General features: G+C 46.9%; 1 protein-coding gene across 8 annotated transcripts; it reads right to left on the bottom strand.

Moving 5' to 3' along the window:
* Nucleotides 1–4,774: 4,774 nt before the first annotated feature.
* sdr42e1 (short chain dehydrogenase/reductase family 42E, member 1) lies at nucleotides 4,775–26,012 on the bottom strand. 8 transcript variants are annotated; one of them, XM_072517920.1, is made up of 5 exons: nucleotides 25,857–25,912; nucleotides 21,415–21,458; nucleotides 16,451–16,570; nucleotides 15,177–15,263; nucleotides 4,775–8,809 (listed from the first exon to the last, which is right to left on the bottom strand). In XM_072517920.1, exons 4-5 carry the CDS (start codon nucleotides 15,236–15,238, stop codon nucleotides 7,711–7,713), a joined length of 1,161 nt encoding a protein of 386 aa, XP_072374021.1. In that variant the 5' UTR covers nucleotides 15,239–15,263; nucleotides 16,451–16,570; nucleotides 21,415–21,458; nucleotides 25,857–25,912; the 3' UTR covers nucleotides 4,775–7,710. The 8 variants fall into 8 exon arrangements, with proteins under 8 accessions (XP_072374021.1, XP_072374020.1, XP_072374023.1 ...); XM_072517919.1 differs by lacking the exon at nucleotides 21,415–21,458 and having other exon boundaries at nucleotides 25,857–26,012; XM_072517922.1 differs by lacking the exon at nucleotides 21,415–21,458 and having other exon boundaries at nucleotides 16,461–16,570; nucleotides 25,857–26,012.
* Between the last annotated feature and the right edge of the window lie 1,656 nt (nucleotides 26,013–27,668).

Below are 27,668 nucleotides of genomic sequence, written 5' to 3'. Positions count from 1 at the left end.
GAACCCTGGTGGGCTCCGCCTCTGGCTCCGCACCGCCAGGACGGTATATAGACCGGCCGCCCAGGGGGCGGCGCTCAGTTGTTACAGCGATCTCAGGCAGGTAAGTTCTTGTGTAATAAAGCCTATGTTCTCTCGCTCTCATTGTCTAGCAGTGGATTAATGGTACATCAATTTATTACACAAAGACATCACTATGGAAGCCGCTCTGAAGCCTGATAAATTGGAACGCGACGCACGAGCAGCAGAAGCTACGGAAATCTTCTCCCACTGGCTCCGCTGTTTTGAGGCCTACCTCGACTCCTCTGCAACGCCTCCCTCCGACGCCCTCAAGCTGCGCCTCCTCCACGCCCGGGTGAGCCACCGAATCTCGGGTACGATTCAGGGCGCAGCCACGTACGACGCGGCAGTTGCGATTCTAGAGACAGTTCGTGAAGCCCGTGAACGAAGTGTTCGCGCGACACCTCCTCACTACCCGCCGACAACGCGCCGGGGAATCGCTGGACGAGTACCTGGAGAACCTGACTCTACTCGCCCGCAACTGCAACTACAAGGATTAGGCTGACGAGCACATGAAACTGATGATCTGGGACACCTACGTGGCTGGGGTCCGGTCTAACTACGTCCGGCAGCGACTGCTGGAAAACGGGGCCATGGACCTACAGGACACGGTAAAGCTAGCCTCCTCGTTAGAGGTGGCCTACCAGAGCCTCAGCGCGTTCCCGGCAGACCCAGCGAACCCCTCGTGGGCACCACAGTCGCGGCCTTCACCAGACCCGACTACGTCCCAGGCCTGTGCCGCGCGGCTGCCTGTTCCGCCCGGAGGACCGCCTTGCTACTTCTGCGGTCAGGGCCAACACCCCCGGCAGCGTTTCCCAGTCCACACCGCGACATGCAGCGACTGCGGCAAAAAGGGACATTTCGCCAGAGCCTGTCTGGCCCGATCCAAAGCCCCGAAGTCAAAAGCGTACCAGGCCCGACCCACGGACTCACAGGCCTGCAGACCCCATAATATGGCTGAGTGCCTGCCGGCACCGACCCCTTCAGACACGTCATCCACCTCGTGCAGCTCATGGGGGCCGCCATCTTTAACCCAGCCCGACACGTGCAACCCGTGGGGGCGGCTATATTGGCCGCCTTCTTCAGCACCAACCGACACGTGCGACCGATGGGGGCAGCCATCTTGGTCGCCATCTCCGACCCAGCCCGACATGTGCGACCCGAGGGGGCCGCCATCTTACGACCCCGATACCTGCGATCACGGAGACTACCCGCAGCTCGGTGCAGTCACCCTCGACCAGTCGCGGCCAAAACACCTGAAGAACACAGATGATGGCCGTCCGGGTCAATGGGCACGAGACCCCCTGTCTTCTCGAATCCGGGAGCACAGAGAGCTTCGTCCACCCTGACCGGTAAGGCGCTGCTCCCTCCACATCTACCCCGTGTCCCAGACAATCTCCCTTGCCTCCGGATCCCACTCGGTAGAGATCCGGGGGTGCTCTGTCGCGAACCTCACGATACAGGGCGCTGTGTACGCCCATTTTAAACTGTATATCCTCCCTCACCTCTGCGCACCCCTACTGCTTGGACTCAACTTAGAATGCAGTCACCGAAGCCTGACGCTAAAGTTCGGCGGACCCCTACCCCCCCTCACTGTGTAGCCTCGTGACCCTTAAGGTCGCCCCTCCCTTCGCTCTTTGCGAACCTCACCCCCGACTGTAAGTCCGTCGCCACCAGGAGCAGGCTGTACAGTGCACAAGACATGATTTTCATCAATTTGGAGGTCCAGCGACTCTTGAGGGAGGGGGTCATCGAGGCGAGCAACAGCCCCTGGAGAGCGCAAGTGGTGGTTGTCAGGACCGGGGAAAAGAATCGGATGGTTGTGGACGACAGCCAGACCATTAACCGGTTCACGCAACTTGATGCGTACCCCCCTCCCCCGCATAGTGGAGATGGTCAATCAGATCGCACAGTACCGGGTGTTCTCCATGATCGATCTGAAGTCTGCCTACCACCAGCTCCCGATCCACCCGGAAGAGCATCACTACACTGCTTTTGAAGCAGCCGGCCGACTCTTCCACTTCCTCAGGATCCCTTTCGGCGTCACTAATGGGGTCTCGATTTTTCAGAGAACGATGGACCGAACGGTGGACCAGTATTGGTTGCGAGCTACATACCCGTACTTGGACAATGTTACCATCTGCGGCCATGATCAGCAGGGCCACGACGCCAACCTCCAGAGGTTCCGCCAGGCCGCCCAATCAACTTCACATATAACAAAGAGAAGTGCGTTTTCCGCACAACCCAGCTAGCCATCCTCGGCTATGTCTTGGAAAACAGAGTCCTAGGGCCCGACCCCGACCACATGCGCCCCCTCATGGAACTTCCCTTTCCCCACAGCCTCAAGGCCCTCAAACGCTGCATGCGGCTCTTTTTCTACCACGCCCAGTGGGTCCCCAACTATGCGGACAAAGCCCGCCCACTTATCAAAGCCACTATATTCCCCGACGGCGGAGGCCCGCTCGGCCTTCAGCCGCATCAAGGCCGATATTGCCAAAGCCGCGATACACGCGGTGGATGAGTCCATCCCTTTCCAGGTAGAGAGCGATGCGTCAGACGTCGCCCTGGCCGCCACCCTCAACCAGGCGGGCAGGCCAGTAGCCTTCTTTTCTAGAACCCTGCACGCCTCCGAGATTCAACACTCCTTTGTCGAGAAGGAAGCGCAAGCCATTGTGGAAGCTGTGCGGCACTGGAGGCACTACCTCGCCGGTAGGAGGTTCACCCTCGTCACCGACCAACGGTCGGTCGCCTTTATGTTCGACAACGCACAACGGGGCAAAATAAAAAACGACAAAATCTTGAGGTGGAGAATCGAACTCTCCACCTATACGTACAATATCAAGTATCGTCCTGAGGAGCTCAACGATCCCCCAGATGCCCTGTCACGCGGCACATGCGCCAGCGTGCAATTCGACCGACTTCGGGCTATCCACATTGACCTCTGTCACCCGGGGGTCACTCGGCTTATCCACATTAGAGCCCGCAACCTGCCCTACTCCACCGAGGAGGTCAGGGCCATGACCAGGGATTGCCAAGTCTGTGCGGAGTGCAAGCCGCACTTTCTCCGGCCAGACAAGGCCCACCTGGTAAAGGCCTCCCAGCCCTTTGAGCGCCTCAGCATCGACTTCAAAGGGCCCCTCCCTTCCACCAAGCGTAATATATACTTCCTGACCGTCATCGACGAATACTCCCGCTTCCCTTTCGCTATCCCATGTCCCGACATGACCTCGGCCACCGTTATAAAGGCACTGCACAGCATCTTTACCGTTCGGTTTCCCTGCATACGCCCAGTGACCGGGGCACCTCGTTCATGAGCGATGAGCTGCGTCAGTACCTGCTCAGTAAGGGCATCGCCTCAAGCAGGACTACGAGCTACAACCCGCAGGTGGAGAGGGAGAACGCGACGGTGTGGAAGGCCGTCCTTCTTGCCCTTCAGTCTAGAAGTCTCCCGATTCTCCGCTGGCAGGAGGCCCTCCCCGGCGTGCTCCACTCCATTAGATCGCTCGTCTGCAGTCACGAACGAGACCCCTCACGACCGTTTGTTTGTCTTCCCTAGGAAGTCCATCTCCGGGGTCTCGCTTCCATCCTGGCTAAGAACTCTGGGACCTGTCCTTCTCCGGAAGCATACGAGGAGCCATAAGACCGACCCCCTGGTCGAGAGGGTCCAGCTGCTGCACGCCAACCCCCATACGCCTACGTCGCGCACCAAGACTGACGGCAAGATACGGTCTCCTTCCGGGACCTGGGCCCTGCTGGATCCCATGCCAATGTGCCCCCACCCCCCAACCCTTTACGCCCACCCGGGGCTCCTGTGCTTCCCGAGCCCACGCTGCCGCCACCCACCTCCTCCTTACCACTAACCACCACCCCCCTGCCTACCCCCACTCCTCAACCGTCGTCGACACGCCGGACCGAAGCTCCAGACGACACGCTCCCGGAGTCAACGACCATGTCGACAGCACCAGCCACACCGCCAGGGCTGAGGAGGTCCAATAGAACAGTCCAGCCTCCAGCCAGACTGAACATTTGATGACCCCACTTCACCCCCGCTGGACCTCATTTTTTTAACAGGGGGTGAATGTGGTAAATGTATTCACCAGAATAAGTTGTCTGTAGAGTATTGTAATATGATCCCTTTTCCATGTAGTGTACTGGAACCCTGGTGGGCTCTGCCCCCCCCCAGACGGTATATAGACCGGCTGCCTGGGGGCGGCGCTCAGTTGTTACAGCGAGCGCAGGCAGGTAAGTTCTTGTGTTATAAAGCCTATGTTCTCTCGCTCTCATCGTCGAGCAATGGATTAATGGTGCATCAGGGATCGAAACACAACTCCTACAAATGTCTTCTTTTCCTTGCTGTTTTTTTACCTTCACCCAAATTATGGAGCAAATGAGACTTTAGATTGAAATTCGTCCTTAAATTAAATTATTCCTCAAAACTTACCCTTTGAGTCTCCTGGTTTCACCAAACACCACCTGCACCCTGACGCAACAAGGCAACAGTCAGTGCAGATGTGGTTGACTGTTAAATCCCCTCGGGGTGGGCAATAACTGCTGACCCAGCCACAGACACCCACATCCAATGACCGAGTACAAAATAAATTTCATTTACTTTTTAGTCATGTTATTAAAGTGATATACATAAAAACACTTTAAAGGTTAGCTTGAACTTACTGCTGAAACAGGCATCTTTAGAGTATTAACTTAATCACACAACAAATCGTGTTCACTGGTATATTTATTAGTAATAAAAGTAAAGCATCTGTACAAATATTTTTATCAGAACTATTACCAGGATAACTAACTTGTTAAACAAAATAAAGTTACACTTCCATAAATCGTATTAAAAATTATAGCATTGCATCTGCACAAATGATATTGAATTTTACAATGCCAAAGAAGCAGATCTTTAAACAGTCGCATTTCAGTTATTTTGTTTCCATCCACTGGTGCACATTTACATGGCCATTGTCTCAATGTCATTGTTTCTAGTCCACAAGAAGTTACTTGGAATTTAAAACAAGACCAGAAACAGCCGAACACCCATTTGTATATTTCGGCAGAAGAGTTACATGATTTACAATATTTGATTAAAAGCCAAAGTATTATCCAATGCCCATTAACCTGATAATATAATCATTGTTAGATTAAATACATTTTAATTTATTCCAGCCTGTCTCTCACTGTTTAACTGGCTCAATGATTTTCTCAGTTTCAAATCACATCAATACCAATATTTGATTATGTATAAATTTAAGTTTGTGCCTCAGTGTCCGAGGAAGGTTGAGGGAGGATTACTTACTACAGTCTGACCAATCCTGTGCTTTTTGCAACCCGTCAGCTTATTTCAGTCTCATGCCCACCTCACAGGAGGAAAATTGATTTCAATCTCCTTAATGAGTTTGAGCTCATATTTCTGGACTGACATTGTAGTTCTGGCTGAGTGCGGTACTGCTGCAGATCCCATTTCCCTGCTCTTAGTTAAGGCTCTCATTCAAAGAGTATAAAGCCTCCAGATTTGTCCTGACCAGCATTCTCCCTCCAAAACAAAGATTAACTAGAACTTCATCTGCTGGTGCAATATGGCTACGAAAATAAAAAAACACTGCACCTCAAATAGTAATTACTTATCCGAAGCATTGATGAATGCTGGAGTGTGGCATATATAAGTATGATCTCATTTCTCATAATTCATATCACCATAGTGACTATTTAATGTCATCCTGTTTTGGAGAATTATAGACACCTGTAATATAACATTAATTTAACTGGAATTTAGCTTCAAAACCACTTAAAGCTTTTTCACACAAGTCTCAGTATGGACAGTAAAGTGCTTTGTGGTGTGAATACCTCCATGAAAGAATTAGACAGAAAATACCCCAATTGCTACCCATTTCATCAGATAACCTTATCCCTTTGCTTTACAGTACTCTGGCAGTTTTGAGCCTGTTAGAAAAATATTTGATTAATTTCTTCCAGTTCATCTTTTAACTCTTCGTTTTCATGTAAACCTGTTTTTTTTATAAGCTTGACAGTCAAAATACAAAGGGAAATAATGAGATTCAAACCAATGAATTATTATTCCGCATCAGGATTGTCAAAGTAGCTTATTACTCAACACATTCTGGGGGGCTTGGGTAATTCTAATCTTCCTCATCATGAACCTCCTCCGTTGTTGCAAAATCAAAGCAATCTTCTCAACTGTCTCAGCCAGCTCTAGTCCCGCCACTTTTCCAGACCAACCCTAATCCTCTTTCCCTCTGTCCTGACCCCAGTCCTCATCAGATTGAATTCCTCCACAGGATCTACCTCCTGCTTTGTTGACATCTTTGCATCATAATTCTTCACATGTCGTCTACTCTTCTTCAGTCCAATTTTCAGACATTATTAATTGCTCAAATTCTTCAGCCACTTTCTCTCAAAGCCACCAGACTCATCTTAGCCTAGAACAATGCCTAACCTCAACAACCAACTATTATCTCCCCTCCAAGGCATCCTCTTCCTCATTATGTTTTCAAAGCGTTCCTCCACCAACTGAAGGGGGGTGGGAAACAATTGCCATCTTATGCCTCTTCTGGCCCTGGCTCCTCTTACCCATTCCTAATGGCCTATTGGCACAGGCCTTGGGTTAACATGCTGGTAGTGCTAATGATATAACTGAAGTCCAATTTGCATACTTAATTAAGGACCCGGCCACTGTCCAGCCATCGTTGCACCTGCCTTACTGGGAAGATAGCAGGGTTACAGCAGGGTTACCTGTGAGCAATTTTAACTGCCTGCCTACACAATTGCATGTGGGGTTAGGGTGGCTTAAAAGTGTCCCTGATACCTTTGTGATTTAAAAAAAAAACATTATTAGAGGATTTTGGCACACCTTGGCATCTGACAGACAGTTAAAGATTTTAAGAACAGTCTTTGGATTCGTAAAGGAGACATTGTTGTTGGTTTTAGAATTCCTACAGTGCAGGAGGCCTTCGGCCCATCGGGTCTGCACCGACCTTTTGAAAGAGCACCTTCTCTAGGCCCACTCCCCTGCCCTATCCCTGTAATCCCATAACCCTACCTCACATACACATCTTTGGACACCAAGGGACAATTTAGCATGGCCAATCCACCCAACCTGCACATCTTTGGACTGTGGGAGGAAACCGGAGCACCCAGAGGAAACCCAAACAGGCAGTGGGAGAAAGTGCAAACTCCACACAGACAGTGATCCAAGGCTGGAATTGAACCCGGGTCTCTGGTGTATGAGGCAGCCGTGCTAACCACTGTACCACCCCTTTTCTTCAATATGCAGGTGACTGACTCGGTGCCTGAGGAAAAGACGGCAATGAAAATAATCTAATGCCTATGTTACAAAATTTATTCTCAGGTTTCCCTTATTCAAAAAAAAAGTTTTAAAACTAAAAACACCAAAAATGACTATCCAAACAAAGAAACAGACCACTTTACAGGACTTGGCATGATGCCACATTTAGACAACATGTAAAATAAACCAGACATATGTACCTTGGTTTGTCAGGTGTTATGCAGTCTGGTAAATTCCTTTAAATGTGGTAACATACTGAAGTTATATTGTAGACTTTATTCTCAAAACATCCCAATTTAGGGTCCAGGCTATAAGGACGGTCAGTGAAACATGAACTACTTGCAATACTATGCTGAAACGACTGGAAGCCAAGACATAATAACAGCAGAGAGCAGCATTAAAAAAATCACATCCCAAATAAAACACTTAATATTGAACCTGGATATCTTCCGCCCATGACCACGATTTTTGAACCACTTCACGACTTCAATCAGACTTTGTTCTTGTGGGTTATACCCTAGTTCTTTTCTAGCCTTCTGCAGGCTGAAGTAATGAGTTACTCCTGTTTTGTAGACTTCTGTGCGAGTCAGAAATGGCTGAAAGTTATAAATGCGGCCTACACAAAAATGAATTATTTCAGTGAGGAAGGCAAAAAAATAGACTAGTCGGAGTGGCAATCGAATTGTGGGGTGCTTGTATCCAAGGCCTTCCACTAATGGTCTGAAAAATTCAAAGTTGTTTACTGGCTTGCCATCAGAGATAAAATAGGCCTGGCCACCCGCTATGTGATTTTTTCCTCCTGTGAGAGCTCCCGATGCCAGTATGTGTGCAGAAACAAGGTTGTCAACATGGACAAATTCAACCAAACTGTCTGCTGCCCCGTACACAAACTTGAAGAGTCCATTCTCTATATAACTAACTATTCTGGGAAGATGTCTTTGCTCACCAGGTCCATAAATGCCCGCTGGGCGTAGGGAGCAGGTTTGTAAAACACCAATGCCTTTCTTTAGCTTTGTACCATTTGCTTCCAGCACCTTCATCTCAGCTAAAGATTTGGTCCGCGAATAATGATCTGGATGAAGATGCAACGGAAGATAAGGGAGAGATTCATCCCCATTTTTAATTACTTGGCCTCCAAACACAACATTATACGTACTTGTATAAAGCAATCTTGGTATCCCATTGTTCAGGCAGGTCTGGATCACGTGCTCTGTTCCTTTAACATTGACGTCCTCTATTAATTTTTTATTTAACTGTTCCCTTCCAGACATGCCATATGAAGCTAAATGGAAAACACAGTCTACATTCCTGAGCACAGCCTCTACTTCCGAGTAGTTGCAAATATCTCCCTTTATAAAGACTACTGCATCAGGCACTTGCTGAATGGGATTGTGGATGTCAAAGAGGATCACCTTTCTGCCCATTTTGTGCAGGGTGCAACCCAATCTGAAACAGAAAAGAAAGTAATAATAGCATACAACTATACAAACAGCTCTGGTTACTAACATACAATTATCGTACAGAATATGCACAGGCAATATTATTTACGACGTATAAATCAGGGTTAAAACAGGTACAAATTTACCACATGCTGGAGCACATTTTAGCATTTTGTGCATGTATTTTACGAATTACAAAAGTCAACTTGGTTTGATGGATAGTACTGTCACCCCGGTCAGAAGATTGAGTCTCCACTTCAACACGTGAATGCATCGGGCCCCTCCCACTGCCAGATCTTCCGATCCTGCCGAAAGTCAATGGCCTTTTGGCCTGCCCGCCATATTCTCCGTGATGGGTCCCGCTACGGCAGGACCTGAAAATCCCGGTCACAATTGAAGTTGATGCATCAGTGCAAAACTGAGCAATGTGCTACATTGTCGTAAGTGCCATCTTTTGAATGAATGCAGGTGGATGCAAAAGATCCCATGACATCGTTCAAGACATAGGAGAGTTTCATCAGTGTCTTGGCCAACATTCATCTTCAAACAGTAGACATTAACTGGCCAGATTATTACACAGATTATCTCATTTACTTTTTCAGAGTTATCACGAGATACAAATTGGCTGTCCTGTTTGCCAGTATAACAAGAAACCGCTTCAAAATAACTAATTGAATATGAAGTGCTTCAGACTGCTTTGAGGTGTAAAAGTGCTATATCGATGTAAAAGTGCTATATCGATACAATACTTTCTTTCTGTCCCTATGGAAATTATGATTGAACTATACTTTGCGACGCCAACAAACAAGAATTGTCGGGTAGTCAGAAGAGGCAACCATAGAATAAAACAGCAAGAAAGGAGGCCATTCAGCCTATTGGTGGCTGTGCTGGTTTTAAAAAGAGCTTTGTATTGAAAATACATTGAAGAATGAAAGCCTGCCACTAAATGGGCTTCCAACATGTTGGAAGGAAACGGACTCAGTTCACTTGAACAGCTGCCAACTTAACTTGGTTACATTGTTGACTCAGAGTAACCACATAGAACAGGGGATCTCACCATAGCAACAAGAACAAGCCCAAGTTGGGCTGGAGGGCATTATGAACACCTGGATACACTGGGGTGTGGATACAAAGAAAACAAGTTATTTGGGGGTTAGACTGAACATATTAATTTAAGAAACAGCAGCAAGAGGCCATAAGGCCCACCAAGCCTGCATTTAATAAGATTGTGGCTCATCTTCAACTTGGTATCCACTTTCTCATCTTCTCTCCACGAGCCTCGATTCCCTTAAGCTCCAAACATCTATCCATCGGTCTTGCATATACTCAACAGCTGAGCACCCACAACCTTCTGGGGGCAGAGAATGCCACAGATTCACAACCCCGAGTGAAGAAATGTTTCCTCACCTTAGTCCAAGCTAGCTAATCCGGAGACTGGTTTTAGACTTTCCAGCTTCTCAGCATCTACCCTCTCAAGTCCTTTCAGAATCTATTTGTTTAAGGTGGCACAAAGTGACTTCAAGAAATATCTGCATAGTCCCAACGTTGATGACTGATGTCATTTTGAAGTGTGTGGTGATCTCCTATGAGAGGCCATGAATGTATTCCTTCGGGGTTAGTGCTCCTCCTATTGTGCTTATGGAGTCAAATGTCACACTGAGTGATCTAGGACCACAGGAACAGTAATAATGTGAGGGAGGACCTGAAGGTAAGCATATCCCCACACACAGGGAGTGTTTAATTAATCAAATATGCAGAAGAGTTTCTATCTACAATGAGGTATACATGTTCTCATCAACACAATGGAAATTCCTTTCTTTGTTCAGTCATTTCCACATTATTGCTGAATATTTGATTCATTGTTTAACGCGAGTCGCGTTGAACAGCCATGTGTCTCTCAGCACTGCGAGCACCGGGAAACACGCGGCGAAACGCACTCGCTTCGAGTGTTCCCTTTTGGGAAAATCGTGCCCGTGATTACTGAACACAATAAACTTGGCAGTGGAAGAAGTCAAGATTTTCTTCTTCGTTCTTATTATAGAGTTACAATCGGAGCTTTACACAGTGCATATCCCGACACTGCCTTATTGAGTATTGAGCAAGGTGGTTATACCTGCCATTGAAGTAAAGGCTCTCTTTTTAAAATTATATATGAACAATTTACTTTTTCTGACTGCAGGAACATCACCTGGTTTCCATTTTAAGATTAGGGAAGCATTGAAATATCAGATGAAATTATCTCTAAGTGGCTGCTATAAAGCAATTATACACTTACGAATCTCAGCCAACTACCCAACTACGATTAGGAGTCTACAGAAGGTCTTGATGAAGATCAACTACAGCAAGAAAAAAGAGTGCATCACAGCAAAGTACTGTATTGAGTTTTACAATTTAAAAAGTTTCATTTATGGAAAATGCTGGAAATAAATAGGTCAGCTAGCATCCTGAAGTGAAATAGATTATGACCAATGTTTCACCTATGCATGGTCTGTTTTTTGAGCTGCCACACATGTGAGCATCTTAAAGAACCACTGCTTGCGTGCATACCCTGCGCCGAACATTCCCATCTCTTGCGTGGGTGTGTATCTACGCAGTTTAGAAGGAACAATAATTTTAAATTTTAAAAAGATATGTTTATTAAAAATATCATATTGAACAAAACCATCCAAAACTAGCCAAAATTACACAATAGAAGAGACAAACGAGCAAAGAAACACAAACTTTAACCCAAAAAACTAAACTAACCCCCCTAACAGCTGATGGTAACTAGCTCCTTATACCCCTTCCTCCGACCCTCTAATGGTGTACTTAGCCTTCTCCAAATGTAGAAAAGAAATGAGGTTACCCAACCAAACTGAGGCATCGGGCGGAATAGGAGTACACACCACCCAAGTTGAACTCGTCTCTGGGCTATCAACAAGGCGAAGGCGAAGACATTCATCGCCAGCCTGGCGAGTCCGAAACTCCAAATATGGCCACCAGCGGACATGGATCCAAATCAACATAGAGTATCTCTGACATGGGGTTTAAAAAAAAAAATAGGCCCGGAAGCTTACCAACTTGATTCAAGATGAGAACATAGAACTGTGCCTTCCTCGAGAGCAGCACTCACACCTGTCCTCCGCCCCAGAGAAAAATCCACTCATCCTTGCATTAGTCACCACCTCAAATTGAATCAAACTTAGCCGGACACATGAAGACGTGTATTTGACTCTGCAAAGGGTTTCACTACCCACCTCCCTGCCCCCAATCTGCTCCATGAAACACAACAAAGCTCTGGACACCCCTGATAAGTCAGAGATTTTGGCTTCGACCGATCCAGACTAGGGTTCAGAACACCGTTTAGGTCTCCACTCAAAATAAGATATAACAAATCTTAATCAGGGAGGGAAGCCAGCAGATTATTAATAAAATTCGGATCATCCCAGTCTGGGGCATATATATTAACCAGAACCACCGGAGTGCCCACCAGAGAGCCACAGACAATAACATGCCTGGCATTGGGGTCAGCCAAGATCTGAGAGACAGAAAACTGCGCCCTTTAATGAATTAATAATGCTGCACTCCTGGCCCTACCATTGAAACCGGAATGAGAGACTTGTCCTTCCCACTCCTTTTGCAGTCTTGACTGGTGCCTGACCCGAAAATGACTCTCTTGCAAAAACACCACATGGGAATTTAAGCTCTTGAAGGTGAGCAAATACGCTTGACCTTTTCACTGGGCCATTAAACTCCCTGACATTCCAGGTGACCCGTCTCCCACCCTCCCTCAATCCGGAGTCAGCCATTTCCACCAAGAGAGATTACCCAAAAGATACGTATACCATACAGCAACCAGGCCCACCCAAATTGGTCGCCAAATCAAATCACAAGACTGAACAAAGAAAAATCTGCAAGCACCGTCAGCAAACTATCCTCCCTCCACCCCCCCCACCCACCCACACACCTCAACCTCAAATACACCACACCCAAATACACATACAGACAGAAGCACGGTTTAATAAGGACACACTGAGTAAAGCTAAGTTTTGTTTACAAACAATAAATATGCACTTCCCGGTAGACCCCCACCGGGGTTCCTTCTGGTTGGTGCCTTACTGGCTGACTTTATAGACACTGGGTCATTGAGATACCCCGTACCAAGCGGGGGTGCCAGGGAGCAGAAGGAAGACAAGCATTCCCAATCCGTAGGTCCCTTGTGGGATACTACACAAGGCAAGAACTCTTAAGCTCATTATCTAAAAAACTACTATAATGAATTGCAGCCAACCTTTCAAAAACCACTCCCATAGCTAACCCTTAGGTTAGCAGGGAGGCTCCCAACTAGAGTGAAGAAAAATGGCTACAAATGATTACGCTCCAATAGGGAGGTATATATTTTCATAACAAACAGAACTGAACCCCACATTAAACTAAAACCCAAGCTGTAAAAATTTAACCTCATCAAGAACAGGAAAATGTAAGAATAAACATGGAACTACGGAAATAGAACAATTCAATATGCCCGTCCCCAATACCCAAAAAGCTCAATCACACCCTGCCCAACCAGTGCTTCTTTATCAAATAAATAGTCCTTTCCATCGAAAGTCACTCGAAGGTCATCACACCAAACTGGAATCCACTTTTGTACAGGGCGACTTTTGCTTTATTGAACGCAGCCCTCTTCTTTGCCAGCTCCGTTCCCACACACTGGTAAAACCTGATGGCGTGGCCTTCCCATCTGAAGTCTCGATGCTCCTTCGCCCATCTCAGAACCCCCTCTTTCTCTTTGAAGCTATGAAACTTCACTATTACCACACGCGGTGGATCCTCATGACGAGGCCTCTGCCGGAGTGTACGATGGGCTCAGTCCAACTCAGGAGGAAGCATGAATCCACCCTCTCCTACTATTTTAGCAAACATCTCTACGAAGTACTCCGTGGGGGTTGGGCCTTCCATCCCCTCTGGCAGCCCCACAATTCGAATGTTTTGCCTCCTGGACCGATTTGCTAGATCATTCACCTTGGCCTTCAACGATTTATTCACTTCGGCCACCAACGACATCTCCGCTTTTGGTGAGGCAATCTAATCACTGTGTCTCAAAAAGGCCACTTCCATATCTTTTATCGTGGCTCCATAGGCTTTCACGGTTTCATTGGTCTTTTCTAGAGCCGCTCAGATGGGAGCCAAGGCATCCTCCATTGATTTCCAGAGGTCCTCCGACATAATCTGCCAGCGTTTATTGAATTCTTTTGTCAAGGTACTTGAAAGCACCTCGGCCATTAATGGTGGGAGCCCCAGAGGTTGCCTCCGCCATTTATCTGCCAATGAACTCGGAGAGGCTTCCAACTCCTTCGACAAACTTCTGCTGTCCACCTTCTTTCCCCTGACTTTTCTGGACATTTCAATCATATAGAATCTATATACCATTAGTTATGTGGGTTTTCAAAAGAAAATGCCACCTGAAAATGAGAGAAAATGGCAAAAGGTGCAGTACTCTAGAAGGAGCCACCTCGTACAAGTCTTCCCCCTACATTACGCCACCTGAAAGCCCCAGAAGGAATATTAATTATGACTTTTTTGAACAAATACTGTTCATTAGATTGAAGACACCTCAGACATTTTAACAAGGTTGAAAAAGAGAATAAGTGGCAATGGAGGGCAATAGTGAGAATCAAGATACATCAGCAACGCTGTTTGTGTGTGCCTGAATTTCTGCTGTCTTTTGAAGTCACTATCAGTGCCTTGCTTTGTTCTTTTCACATCTCCACATCATTGCATTGATGTCATTTGTGTTAAGTAACAGCTTATGTTAAGCAGTTTATGGGTCTGTTCAATATTTTAATGATTCAATGTTTCCAGTCACTCCACTGAACAGATTTTGCATCCACTATAACCTGGAAAGTACCTTTGCAATCCAATATAGAGGTGTACATTATTATAATACAGGGCATTAATAATTATCTGTGCGAACTGGATTCTGTGTTTGTCCCTCCCATTATCCAGAAGGCAGACTGATAATTAATAACCAGCAAACTGGTTTATCTTACACGAAAGACATGAATAATCAGAAGGCAGTCTGATAGTGAGTTACAATCCATTTCATGCTACTTTTCTACTCTACCCCTGGTAATGCGATAAATTCACTTCAGATTGTCCCATTTTATTTCATTACTGTTAATAGATTCAGACAGAACAGAAACTTCAGAAGCAAAGTGGCGCCCAGCTGCAATTTTGAATTGGGTTCTATTGCCACAATTTAAAAGGCAATTTCCCACAGAGAAATGCCACTGAAAAATGTACTTATTAACTGCCCCGCTTTCAAATAGAGTTTTATTACATTAGTCCTTTGCACATTTACTATTTAATTCATATCACATAACGACTGATCTTACCTACATCCTAAATAACCTCCCCCGCCAGTGATCAGGATAGTTTCTGTTGCTGAAGCTTCCATTTCTTTCAGCTAAAAGTATGATAGGCTGCAGAAAATAAAATTTAAAGATCACTACATTGAAGGTAAAGCAAATTCACAATGTCGCAAAATGCAGTAACGCAAATGAATGAAGCAATTTCTCTCAAAGTTGCCAGTTAAATCCATACCAGCTAATTAAAAATCTTAACTTATGGAAGTGTACATGTTAAAACTGTTAATCCATCTATTATTTGAAAGTGAAGGAGCATGCGCACTAGAACTCCAACCGATTTACCACTGTTAATAACTGGGGCACTAAAAGGAATTCCTTAAGACCTCGAAGCAAGGACTGAAATTTTGAAAATGGGAAATTTGTTTCGGACTGCTTTTGAACATCATAGTCAACACTCCCATTTTAAAAAGCAATGTTCGATAAAAGCAAGAACAGTGAGTAGCCATTTTATCACAGCCGAAAAATATTGGGCGCGATTCTCCGATGCCGCACCGTTTGGGAGAATCGCCTGGGGTGCCATTTTTTCACGCAACGCCGGTCCGACGCCCTCCCGTGATGCACCCAAGTGGCGAGATCGGCACTATCTAGTTCTGCACGGCACAGTCCGGTGAATCGCCCGACACCCAAAATGGCGATTCTCCGCTATTCTCAGGCCCAGATGGACCGAGCGGCCAGCCCAAAACGACAGCTTCCCGCCGGCGCCACCCACACCTGGTCACTGCCGGCGGGAACAGCGCGGGAACACTGGGGGGCGGGGGGGGGGGGGGCGGGGGGGTTTCTTTCACCGGGGTAGGACTCAAAAGGGGTCTGGCCCGCGATCGGGGCCCACCAATGGGCGGGCCGGCCTCTCTGAAGGAGGACCTCCTTTCCTCCGTGCCCCGCAAGATGCATCCGACATCTTCTTGCGGGGCGGCCTCGGGGAGGACGGCAACCACGCATGTGCGGGTTGGCGCCGGCCAACCAGCGCATGCGCGGGTGATGCCAGTTAGGCAGCGAATGACGCGGCGCCGCTTTTATGCGGCACCAATGCCCGGCGCGCGCTGATGACGCTGCTTTAGCGACACGCCCGAGTTTCTCGCGGCCCCGATCCTAGCCCATTTTCGGGCCCTGAATCGGTCGAGATCGGGGCCGTTTCGCGCCGTCGTGAACCTCAACGGCATTCACGACGGAGTGGGCACTTAGTCGCGGGAGCGGAGAATCGCGCCCATTATGTATCGTGCACACTTCATGCAACCACTTACTTCCACTCACACTTCAGATATCAAACTTCAAACGTGTTCTTTGGCCAACTGTAAACAAAGTCGTGTGAGATTTATCCATAACAGAATAAACTTAGAAGATGAGGTTCACGTGTAATAATTCTGGAAGGAAAAAGAAAACAATGACAATTATAGTCTCACACACTAGTGGCTGAGATCAAGACCATAAGTGGAAGGGGGACCCCTCATTTAAAACAGGGAACTCTAGTACTAAATTCTCCCACAAGAGGAAGCATCTTCTCCACACCGAACCTGTCAAGACCCCTCAGGGTCTTCTATGTTTCAATCAAATCACCTCTTAACTCTTCTAAACACCAGCAAATACAAGCCTAGCCTGTCTAATTTTCCTAACAACCTATCCATTCCTGGTATTAGTTTAATAAACCTTCTCTGAACCGTTTCTAATACTTACATCCTTCCTTAAATAAGGAGACCAATTCTGTACACAGTACCCAAGATGTGGTCGCACTAATGCCCTACACAATTGAAACATAACCTCTCTACTCTTGTACTCAATTCCCCTCGCAATAAATGATAATATTCTATTAGCTTTCCTAATTACTTGCTGTACCTGTATAGAAGTCCTTTGTGATTCATGCACTAGGGCACTCAGATCCCTCTGCATCTCACAGCTCTGTGATCTTCCACCATTTGGATAATATTTTTATCTTTCCTGCCAAAATGGGCAATTTCACAGCTTCCCACATTATGCTCAAAGAACAAAGAACAGTACAGCACAGGAACAGGCCCTTCGGCCCTGCAAGCTTGTGCTGATCATGATGCCTGTCTGAACCAAAACCTTCTGCACTTCCGGGGTCCCTCCTATTCACGTATTTGTCAAGATGCCTTTTAAACGTCACTATCGGTACCTGCTTCCACCACTTCCCCCAGCAGCAAGTTTCAGGCACTCACCACCCTCTGCATAAAAAACTTGATTCACACAACTCTTGGGGCAGCATGGTAGCCTTGTGGATAGCACAATTGCTTCACAGCTCCAGGGTCCCAGGTTCAATTCCGGCTTGGATTACGGTCTGTGCGGAGTCTGCACATCCTCCCCGTGTGTGCGTGGGTTTCCTCCGGGTGCTCCGTTTTCCTCCCACAGTCCAAAGATGTGCAGGTTAGGTGGATTGGCCATGATAAATTGCCCTTAGTGCCCAAAATTGCCCTTAGTGTCCAAAATTGCCCTTAATGTTGGGTGGGGTTACTGGGTTATGGGGATAGGGTGGAGGTGTTGACCTTGGGTAGGGTGCTCTTTCCAAGAGCCGATGCAGACTCGATGGGCCGAATGGCCTCCTTCTGCACTGTAAATTCTATGAGAACTCCTCGCACCTTAAACGCTTATGTCCCCTCCTGACTATCCATGCTGTCCATGCCACGCATAATTTTGTAAACTTCTATCAGGTCGCCCCTCAACCTCCATCATTCCAGTGAAAACTCCTTTTCCAAAATCTTTACCCACTCACTTAACCTGTCTATATCCCTTTGTAGCCTCGTGTCCCCTTCACATCTTACTAATCCAACTATCTTTGTGTCATCGGCACTTCATCCACATCATTTACATAAGTTGAAAAAAGTTGACGTCCCAGCACTCATCCCTGTGGCACACTACTCATTACATTCTGCCAACCAGAAAAATACCTATTTATGCCGACTCTGTTTCCTGTGAGCTAGCCAATCTTCAATCCATGCTAATGTAACCTCTACCCAATGAGCTTTTATTTTTTACAATAACCTTTGGTTTGGCACTTTATCAAATGCAGTACATCCTCGTTATCCACAGATGTTATTTCTTCAAAGAACTCCCATAAATTGGTTGAACATTATTTCCCTTTCACAAAACTATGTTGCCTCTGTCTGATTACTCTCAATGTTTCCAAGTGCGCTGTCACACCATCTTTATTAACAGCTTCTAACATTTTCCCTATGACAGATGGTATGCTAACTGGCTCGTTGTTCCTGCTTTCGGACTTTCCCCTTTTATGAATAAAGGAGCTACTTTCCAATCTAATGGAACCTTCCCAGAGTCTAGAGAGTTCTGGAAAAGTAAAACTAATGCATCAGCTATCTCACTAGCCACTTCTTTTAAGGCCTTAGTCCAAAAATGTGTAGGTAAAGTGGATTGGCCGTGCTAAAATTGCCTCTTAATGTCTAAAGATGTGAAGGTTAGGTGGGGTTACAGGGATAGGGCAGGGGAGTGGGCCTAGGTAAAGTGCTCTTTCAGAGTCGGTGCAGATTTCACGGGCCGAATGGCCTTCTTCTGCACTGCAGGGATTCTATGGATTCTAAGTCCATCAGGACCTGGAGTTTTGTCAGCCCAAAGCTCCAGCAATTTTCTCAGTACAACTTCCCTGGTGATTGTAATTTTGCAGAGTTCCTCCCTCTGTGCCGTTCCTGATTTACAGCAACTTTTGGAATATAACTCGTATCTTTTATAATGAAGGCCGATGCAAAATATCTCTACCACTTTCTTATTTTCCATTATTAATTCCCCGCACTCGCTTTCTATAAGACGAACACTCACTTTGTTAACTCTTTTCTAAATATCTATAGAAATTCTTACAATCTGTTTTAATTTTTTCAGCTATGCTTGTCTCATACACTAATATTTCCTTCCTTGTCAATCTTTTGGTTATTCTTTGCTGTTTATTGTATTCTGTCCAATGTTCTGACCTGCACACATCTTTGCGCACGCATTTTTACGTTTGATGCAATCTTTAATTTTTTTTTAAGTTAACCACAGCTGGTGGGTCCTCCCCTTGAAATTTTTCTTTTTCATTGGAATGTATCTATCCTGTGTATCTGAAATATCCCCTTGAACGTCTGCTGCTGCATCTCCATTGACGTATCTCTTACAACTAATTTGCCAGTTCACTTCAACTCGCTCTGTTTTTGAGACCTCATAATTGCCCTTACTTGGTTTAAAGTACTCGTCTTGGACCCATTCTTCTCTCCATCAAACTGAATGTAAAATTCAGTCTTATCATGATCACTGCTGCCTAGGACGCCTTCACTGTGAGATCATGAATTAACCCCATCTCGTTGCCCAATACCAGGTCTAGTATAGCTTGCTTTCTGGTGATACCAGAACATGTTGTTCGAAGAAACCATCCTGAAAACATTATGTGAATTCCCCATCTCGGGTACCTTTGCCCATCTGATTTCCCAGTCTATAGGCAGGTTAAAATCTCCATGAATATCGGTGACCTTTTTGACAAGCTCCCATTATCTCTTCTTTTATATTCTGTCCTACCATGTATTTACAATTAGGAGACCTGTTCACCAGTTCCAGAAGTTGACTTCTTGCCTTTATCATTTCTCATCTCAACCCAAATAGCTTCTACATCCTCGTTTCCTGAACTTAGGTCATTCCTCTCTAATATGCTAATATCAATATTAATTAACAGAACCATCCTTCCACTTTTTCTTAACCTCTTGTCCTTCCTAAATGTTAGATACCCTTCAATATTCAGGTCCCAATCTATGTCATCCTATTGCCATGCCTCTTTAATGGCTATCAGATTGCACTTATTAATTTCTATTTGCGCTCTCAGTTCATCCATTTTGTTTTGAAAGCTATTTGCATTGAGATACAGCCTTTAGCTTTGTCCATTTATTATATTTGTCACCTCTAACCTTACCTGCTGATTTACTCTTAGATTTGTACTCCCTGTCCTTTCCTGTTATAGTCTATTCAGCAATTCCCACACAAACACTTTTCGTTCTCACACTTTTGATTTGCCACATCTTCCCAAATTTGATCCTTTGCCCCATTACTCAGTTTAAAACCCTCCTGTCCATGGATTTGCAGGTTAGGTGGATTGGCCATAAAAAATTGTCCTTAGTGACCAAAAAGGTTAGGAGTTATTGGGTTATTAGGAGGGTGAAAGTGAGGGCATAAATGGGTTGGTGCAGACTCGATGGGCAGAATGGTCTCTTTCTGCACTGTATGTTCTAATTCCCTAGGTAGATGGCTCACTAGAACACAGGTCCCAGCACAGTTGAAGTGTAGACCGTCCCAGCCTTAAAGCACCCACTTTCCCTAGTACTGATGCCAGTTCCCACGAACCAGAAACCACTTTTCCAACACCAATCTTTCAGCCACGTATTCACCTCTTTGATATTTTATGCCAATTTGTACGTGGCTCAGGTAATAATCCAGAGATTTACGGTTCTGCTTTTTTAGTGCCTGGCTTCTCATTCTCTCCATGCAGAACCGCTTAGTTTTATCTACGCCGTTGGTAGCTACATGGACCACAACAACTGAATCGTCCCACTCAAAGATCCTCTCCAGCCCTGTGCAGATCCCTGAACACTTGCTCTTTGCTGCAGAGAAGTGTCAATCTATATCACTATACTGTCCCCGACCACAACTGTCCTTTTTGCCCCCCTAACTTGAACGGCTTCCAGAACCATGGTTAGTTTTCTCACCCACCCTGCAGTCCACACTCTCATTCAGGCAAGCTGAGAAAACCTTAAACCTTGTGAACAATTGCAAAGGCTCCTGCACTCCTGCCCTCTGGATCCCCTTACCTGCCTCACTCAAAGTCACAGCCTCCTGTCCCTGATCACTGACCAAATCAGAAGACTCTATCCTCAGTGGTGTCACTGCCTCCTGGTTTAAAGCATCCAGATAACTTTCCCCCTCCCTGATGTGTCGCAGTGTCTGCAGCTCAGCCTCCCGCTCTATGACTCTGAGCTGAAGGTCCTCGAGCCATAAACACTTACTGCAGACATGTTTCCCCTGGATCACACTGACATTCAGGAGCTCCCACATGCTGCAGCCTTGACACATCACTTGTCTTGCCATCCTTAATGTGTTTTGATCAATTACTATATTATATCACTCGCTTATTTATTTTCTTTTTTTAATATATATTTTATAAACTTTACTGCCAGTTCGTATACTATTTTAAACCTTAGGACTGGAAGAGACCTTAACCACTTACCAAACAGCTGGTTACATTCCCTGTTGTAGAGTAGGAATCAATTCCTATAGAGGTGAGACAGATAGGAAAAAACAGTCTTCTGAAGTTCATCCCTCTAATTCCTTAACTCTTCCATTACAACAGCCACCTGCATCCTGTCCCTATCATTTCTGATCATGTCACACTATCTGGCAGATTATTCCTAACCAATAGCACTAGCAAAAAAGGTTTATCCTACTATTTGTTTTAATCATACTTTCCAAGTCAGACCATAAGACGGTGCTCCTTCTCCCGGCATTCAAGCAGAAACTCAAGCAAGAGAATCCAGCTAAGAAGGTGGTGCAGTGCTGGTCCAAGGAAACAGAAGTGCTCCTACATGCCTGCTTAGAGACAATGGACTGGTCCATATTTAAGAACTGAGTGACCAACTTGGGAGTATGCCATCACCATCACAGACTTCATCAGCAAATGTGTAGACGACTGCGTGCCAAAGAAAGCAGTACGCACGTTCCCCAACTGGCAACCATCGCACAATCGCGAGATTGACTCCCTCCTGAAGGACAGGTCTGAGGGGTTCAAGTCAGGAGACCCTGACCTATACAAGAAATCCAGGTACGACCTCCGCAAAGCCATCCAAGATGCCAAGAGAGAATATCAGACCAAGCTAGAGTCACAGACTAGCGTTACAGGCTCTCAGCGGTTGTGGCAAGGCCTAAACAACATAATGGGCTACAAAGCGAAGCCGAGCAGCATCTCCAGCAGCAGCACACCCCTCCTCGATGAACTCAATGCATTCTATGCTCGGTTCAAGCAGGAAACCAACGATCCGCTGTTGAGTCCCCCAGCAGCCCATAACACACCCATACCCACCATCACAGCTTCTGAAGTCAGATCGGTCTTCCTGAAAGTGAACCCTCGGAAGGCGACGGGTCAGGACGGGATCCCTGGTCGTGCACTCAGAGCCTGCACGGACCAGCTGGCAGATGTGTTCGTGGGCATCTTTAACCTGTCCCTACTCCACTCCGAGGTCTCCACCTGCTTCAAGAGGACCACTATCATACCGGTGCCGAAGAAGAACCAGGCAACGTGCCTCAATGACGACCGTCTGGTGGCCCTGACTTCAGTCGTAATGAAGTGCTTCAAGAGGTTGATCATGAACACATCAACTGCATACTCCCAGACCGCCTTGATCCACTGCAATTTGCATACCGCCGCAACCGGCTCACAGCAGAAGCCATCTCCCTGGCCATACACTCATCCCTAGAACATCTCGACAACAAGGACTCCAACATCAGACTCCTATTTATTGACTACAGCTCTGCCTTCAACACCATAATCCCAGCCAAGCTCATATCAAACTCCAATACCTAGGACTTGGCTCCTCACTCTGCAACTGGATCCTTGACTTTCTGACCCACAGACCACAATCAGTAAGAATAAACAACAACACCTCCTCCACAATAGTCAATACCGGGGCACCCCAAGGCTGCATAGTTAGCCCCCTACTATACTCCCTGTGCGCACACGACTGCATGACAAAATTTGGTTCCAACTCCATCTACAAATTTGCTGACGATACGACCATAGTGGGCCGGATCTCGAATAACGACGAGTCAGAATACAGGAGGAAGTTGGACAACTTAGTGGAGTGGTGCAGCGACAGCAATCTATTCCTTAATGCCAGCAAAACTAGAGAGCTGGTCACTGACTTCAGGAAGCAAAGTACTGTACACACCCCTGTCAGCATCAAGGGAACCGAGGTGGAGATGTTGAGCAGCTTCAAATTTCTAGGGGTACACATCACCAATTATCTGTCCTGGTCTACCCACGTCGACACAACCACCGGAAATTCGGAATGTCCACATTAACCCTTACCAACTTTTACAGATGCATCATAGAAAGCATCCTATCAGGCTGTGATGCAGCCAGATATGGCAACAGGTTGGCCCAAGACCGCAAGAAACTTCAGAGTCGTGAACACAGCTCAGCCTATCACACAAACCTGCCTCCCATCCATTGGCGCCATCTACACCTCCCGCTGCCTGGGGAAAGCAGGCAGCATAATCAAAGACCCCTCCCACCCGACTTACTCACTCTTCCAACTTCTTCCATTGGGCAGGAGATACATTAGACCATTACTTCCTGCTTCATTTTATTCAACCAATTTTGAATCCACATTGCTATTTTCACAGTAACTTCACTGCAGTGTAATTGTAAGCCTACTTGTGACAATATAGATTAGTATTATTTTATTCCACGAGCTATAACGTTTCTCACAAGTCTGTTGTGTGGCACTGTATCAAATACCTTCTGAAAGTCCATGTATACCACATCAACAACGTTACCCTCATCGACCCTTTCTGTTACACAATGAGCATGGAAGATAAGGGGAATGTTCATGGAAGCTTCAGCCATTAAGGTTGCTCCTTTCCATGTCACATAAAGAAGATGTCCATCCCTCTACATATAGCCACAGGTTTACCTTGCCTTAGTGACTTAATAAGGGTAAAGTCCCCTCACCCAAGACCCGGTTACCACGGCGCCGTCCCATCAATCACCGAACGCATGAATATTTTGCCAAAACAGGTCAGTGAATGGCCCAGGCTGCTGCTAAATATTCTCATTTGTAAACAGGTTCCGAAAAATCGGAAGACTGAGGTCTAGTTCGGCCCAACATCTCAGCAATTAATAGTCCAGATCCACGCACGTCATAATCAAAGATGGCGGCTGCCGGTGCCGACAACCCCTGCCATGATCAAACATGTCACTAGCTTTCGGAGTGCTGCTCCTTCCTCAGGTGAATGAAGAGGTCTGTTCCAGAAACATATATATATATATATAGACAAATTCAAAGATGCCAAACAATGCTTGGAATGCGACCATTAGCAGGTGATTAAATCTTTACAGATCCAGAGATGGGGTAACCCCAGGTTAAAGAGGTGTGAATGGTACCAAGCCAGGACAGTTGGTAGGATTTCGCAGGCCAGATGGTGGGGGATGAATGTAATGCGACATGAATCCCAGGTCCCGGTTGAGGCCGCACTCATGTGTGCGGAACTTGGCTATAAGTTTCTGCTCGGCGGTTCTGCGTTGTCGCGCGTCCTGAAGGCCGCCTTGGAGAACGCTTACCCGGAGATCAGAGGCTGAATGCCCTTGACTGCTGAAGTGTTCCCCGACTGGAAGGGAACATTCCTGCCTGGTGATTGTCGCGCGATGTCCGTTCATTCGTTGTTGCAGCGTCTGCATGGTCTCGCCAATGTACCACGCTTCGGGACATCCTTTCCTGCAGCGTATGAGGTAGACAACGTTGGCCGAGTCGCACGAGTATGTACCGCGTACCTGGTGGGTGGTGTCCTAATGTGTAATAGTGGTATCCATGTCGATGATCTGGCACGTCTTGCAGAGATTGCCATGGCAGGGTTGTGTGGTGTCGTGGTCACTGTTCTGAAGGCTGGGTAGTTTGCTGCAAGCAATGGTTTGTTTGTGGTTGCGCGGTTGTTTGAAGGCAAGTAGTGGGGATGACCTTGGCAAGATGTTCATCGTCATCAATGACGTGTTGAAGGCTGTGAAGAAGATGACGTAGTTTCTCCCTGCGGAATTACACTATTACACATTAGAACACCACCCACCAGGTACGCGGTGCGACTCGGCCAACGTTGTCTACCTCATACGCTGCAGGAAAGGATGTCCCGAAGGGTGGTACATTGGCGAGACCATGCAGACGCTGCGACAACGAATGAACGGACATCGCGCGACAATCACCAGGCAGGAATGTTCCCTTCCAGTCGGGGAACACTTCAGCAGTCAAGGGCATTCAGCCTCTGATCTCCGGGTAAGCGTTCTCCAAGGCGGCCTTCAGGACGCGCGACAACGCAGAATCGCCGAGCAGAAACTTATAGCCAAGTTCCACACACGAGTGCGGCCTCAACCGGGACCTGGGATTCATGTCGCGTTACATTCATCCCCCACCATCTGGCCTGCGAAATCCTACCAACTGTCCTGGCTTGATACAATTCACACCTCTTTAACCTGGGGTTACCCCATCTCTGGATCTGTAAAGATTTAATCACCTGCTAATGGTCGCATTCCAAACATTGTCTGGCATCTTTGAATTTGTCTATCTATATGTTTCTGGAACAGACCTCTTCATTCACCTGAGGAAGGAGCAGCGCTCCGAAAGCTAGTGACATCGAAACAAACCTGTTGGACTTTAACCTGGTGTTGTAAGACTTCGTATTGTGCTCACCCCAGTCCAACGCCGGCATCTCCACATCATGATCAAAGATGGCAGCTGCCGGCTCCCTCAACCCCCGCCATGATCAAAGATGGCGGCAGTCTGTGCCATCAATCCCCGCCATGATCAAAGATGGCGGCAGTCGGTGCCATCAATCCCCGCCATGATCAAAGATGGCGGCAGTCTGTGCCATCAATCCCCGCCATGATCAAAGATGGCGGTAACTCACCCGGTTGGTTCTCCCCGGTTCGGCGGTTCCGTGGACGGACGAGGATGGCGGGGAAAATAAACAACAAGGAATGCGCGGAGGTGGCCGTTAAACTCAACGCTGTCAACAACACACTCGGTATTTATCCTGTATAGCTGCTGCTGGCTCTGAGGGGAGGGTGGGCAGGCCGGAGCCGTTTGGCCGCTGAAATGTTGCTCAGTTTGCGGAGTTCCCGCTCAATTCTCCCGGGCTGAGAACGAACAAGCGGCATCCCGCGGTGGCGTCAGCTGCCCTCCGCTGCACAGCTTTGTGAGAGGAGGGAGCAGGCATGCCATCCAGGTGATGGGCCCGAAGGCGTGAGAGGATCTGGCAGCCGAGCAACAACGACCTGCATTTATATAGCACCGTTCACCCGGCAGAATGTCCCACGGCGCTTCGGAGCAGTAGTGATCACTTTTTTTAAAACTCGCATTTATATAGCGCTATTCTCCATCTGGAATTGCTTTGCAGTCAATGAAGTGTTACGTTTTGAAGTGCAGTAGCTGTTATAAACAACGACCAGATAACACGTGCAGATCAAGCACTGTCTGTGGAGAGAAGCAGAGTTAATGTTTCATGTCCATGGCCCGATAACCTGTTTTTTTGTGGTGTTGATTGAAGAATGACAGGGGTGCTCTTTCAAAGAGTTGGTGCAGACTTAATGAGCTAAATGGCCTCCAGCACCGTTGGGATTCTATTCTAATCTTCATCATAGAATCTCCATACTGCAGAAGCAAGTCACTCAGCCCATCGAATCCGCATCGACCCTCGGAAAGAGCACCCCACCTAAGCCCACTCCTCCGCCCTGGACATTCTAAATTCTCTCTGTGTCATGATATGCACACATGCAACCAATGAACACTCAGAATAGGACACAACCAATGGGAAGTCAGGACACTCGAGAGGTGGCATCACCACAAGGGGGCATGACATAAACACTATAAAAGGGATGAGGCACTCACACCCTGCCTCTGTCCACAGACAGACAGCTAGAGAGTTAGACAGGGTTGATCGGCAGCATCACACCCCAGCAAATGGCTTAGAGCAACCTGGTACAGTTAGACTGAGTTACTGCCATTAGATTAGCAGCGAGTCGAACTCATTTGAGAACTGTGTTAATAGTTCAATAAACACATTGAACTCATTTCAGAGTCTGGAGCATCCTTTAGTTAAGACTGCATCAAGGAGCAGCCTGTGTTATCCGAAGCAGCATAACACAACATGATACAAGGAGTGACTGTTCAATCTATTTAGTTAAACTCAGCAAGATCCGTGACAACCAGCTACTGAACACAGGCACAATGGACAAGATTCAAGCTCCTCATCAGCTCAGGACCACCAGCAATCTTAGTGCCAACTGGCGATCATTCAAGCACTAATTTCAACTATACGTGGACGCGTCCGACCTCAATGGCGCGACCGATGCTCAGAAGCTAGCGCAACCCTGCAACTTTGGTGATATCACTGACTCCATGATCAGAGACCAAATCATTTTTGGAGTCCACTCCGATTCTCTGCGAGAGCAATTGTTGAAAATCAAGAAAATGGCCCTGCCAGTCGCGATTGAAACGTGTACTGTGCATGAGCTCTCCAAAAATCGCTATTCACAGTACAAAATGGCAGAAAGTGAAAAACGAGCCTCCCACGAAGTGGAGAGTGTTTAGGCCACCTCCCGGATGCAACGCCTCCACATTGACGAAAGCGGCCATTTTGCATGCTCTTCCCGGGGCCCGGTGCATGCGCAATGCGATCGGGAACACGAAGCGGCCGAAAACCGCACTGCGCAGGTGCAGA

Source organism: Scyliorhinus torazame, chromosome 10 (genome assembly GCF_047496885.1).
Source record: "Scyliorhinus torazame isolate Kashiwa2021f chromosome 10, sScyTor2.1, whole genome shotgun sequence".
In the NCBI taxonomy this organism is placed as follows: domain Eukaryota; kingdom Metazoa; phylum Chordata; class Chondrichthyes; order Carcharhiniformes; family Scyliorhinidae; genus Scyliorhinus; species Scyliorhinus torazame.
This window is presented reverse-complemented; position numbering and strand designations above follow the sequence as displayed.

Coding starts and splice junctions, on each gene's coding strand:
- sdr42e1 (XM_072517919.1), bottom strand. CDS start 15,238: ATGGAAGCTTCAGCAACAGAAACTATCCTGATCACTGGCGGGGGAGGT. Junction 8,810..15,176: donor GGAGGTTATTTAGGATGTAG/GTAAGATCAGTC, acceptor TTTCTGTTTCAG/ATTGGGTTGCACCCTGCACA.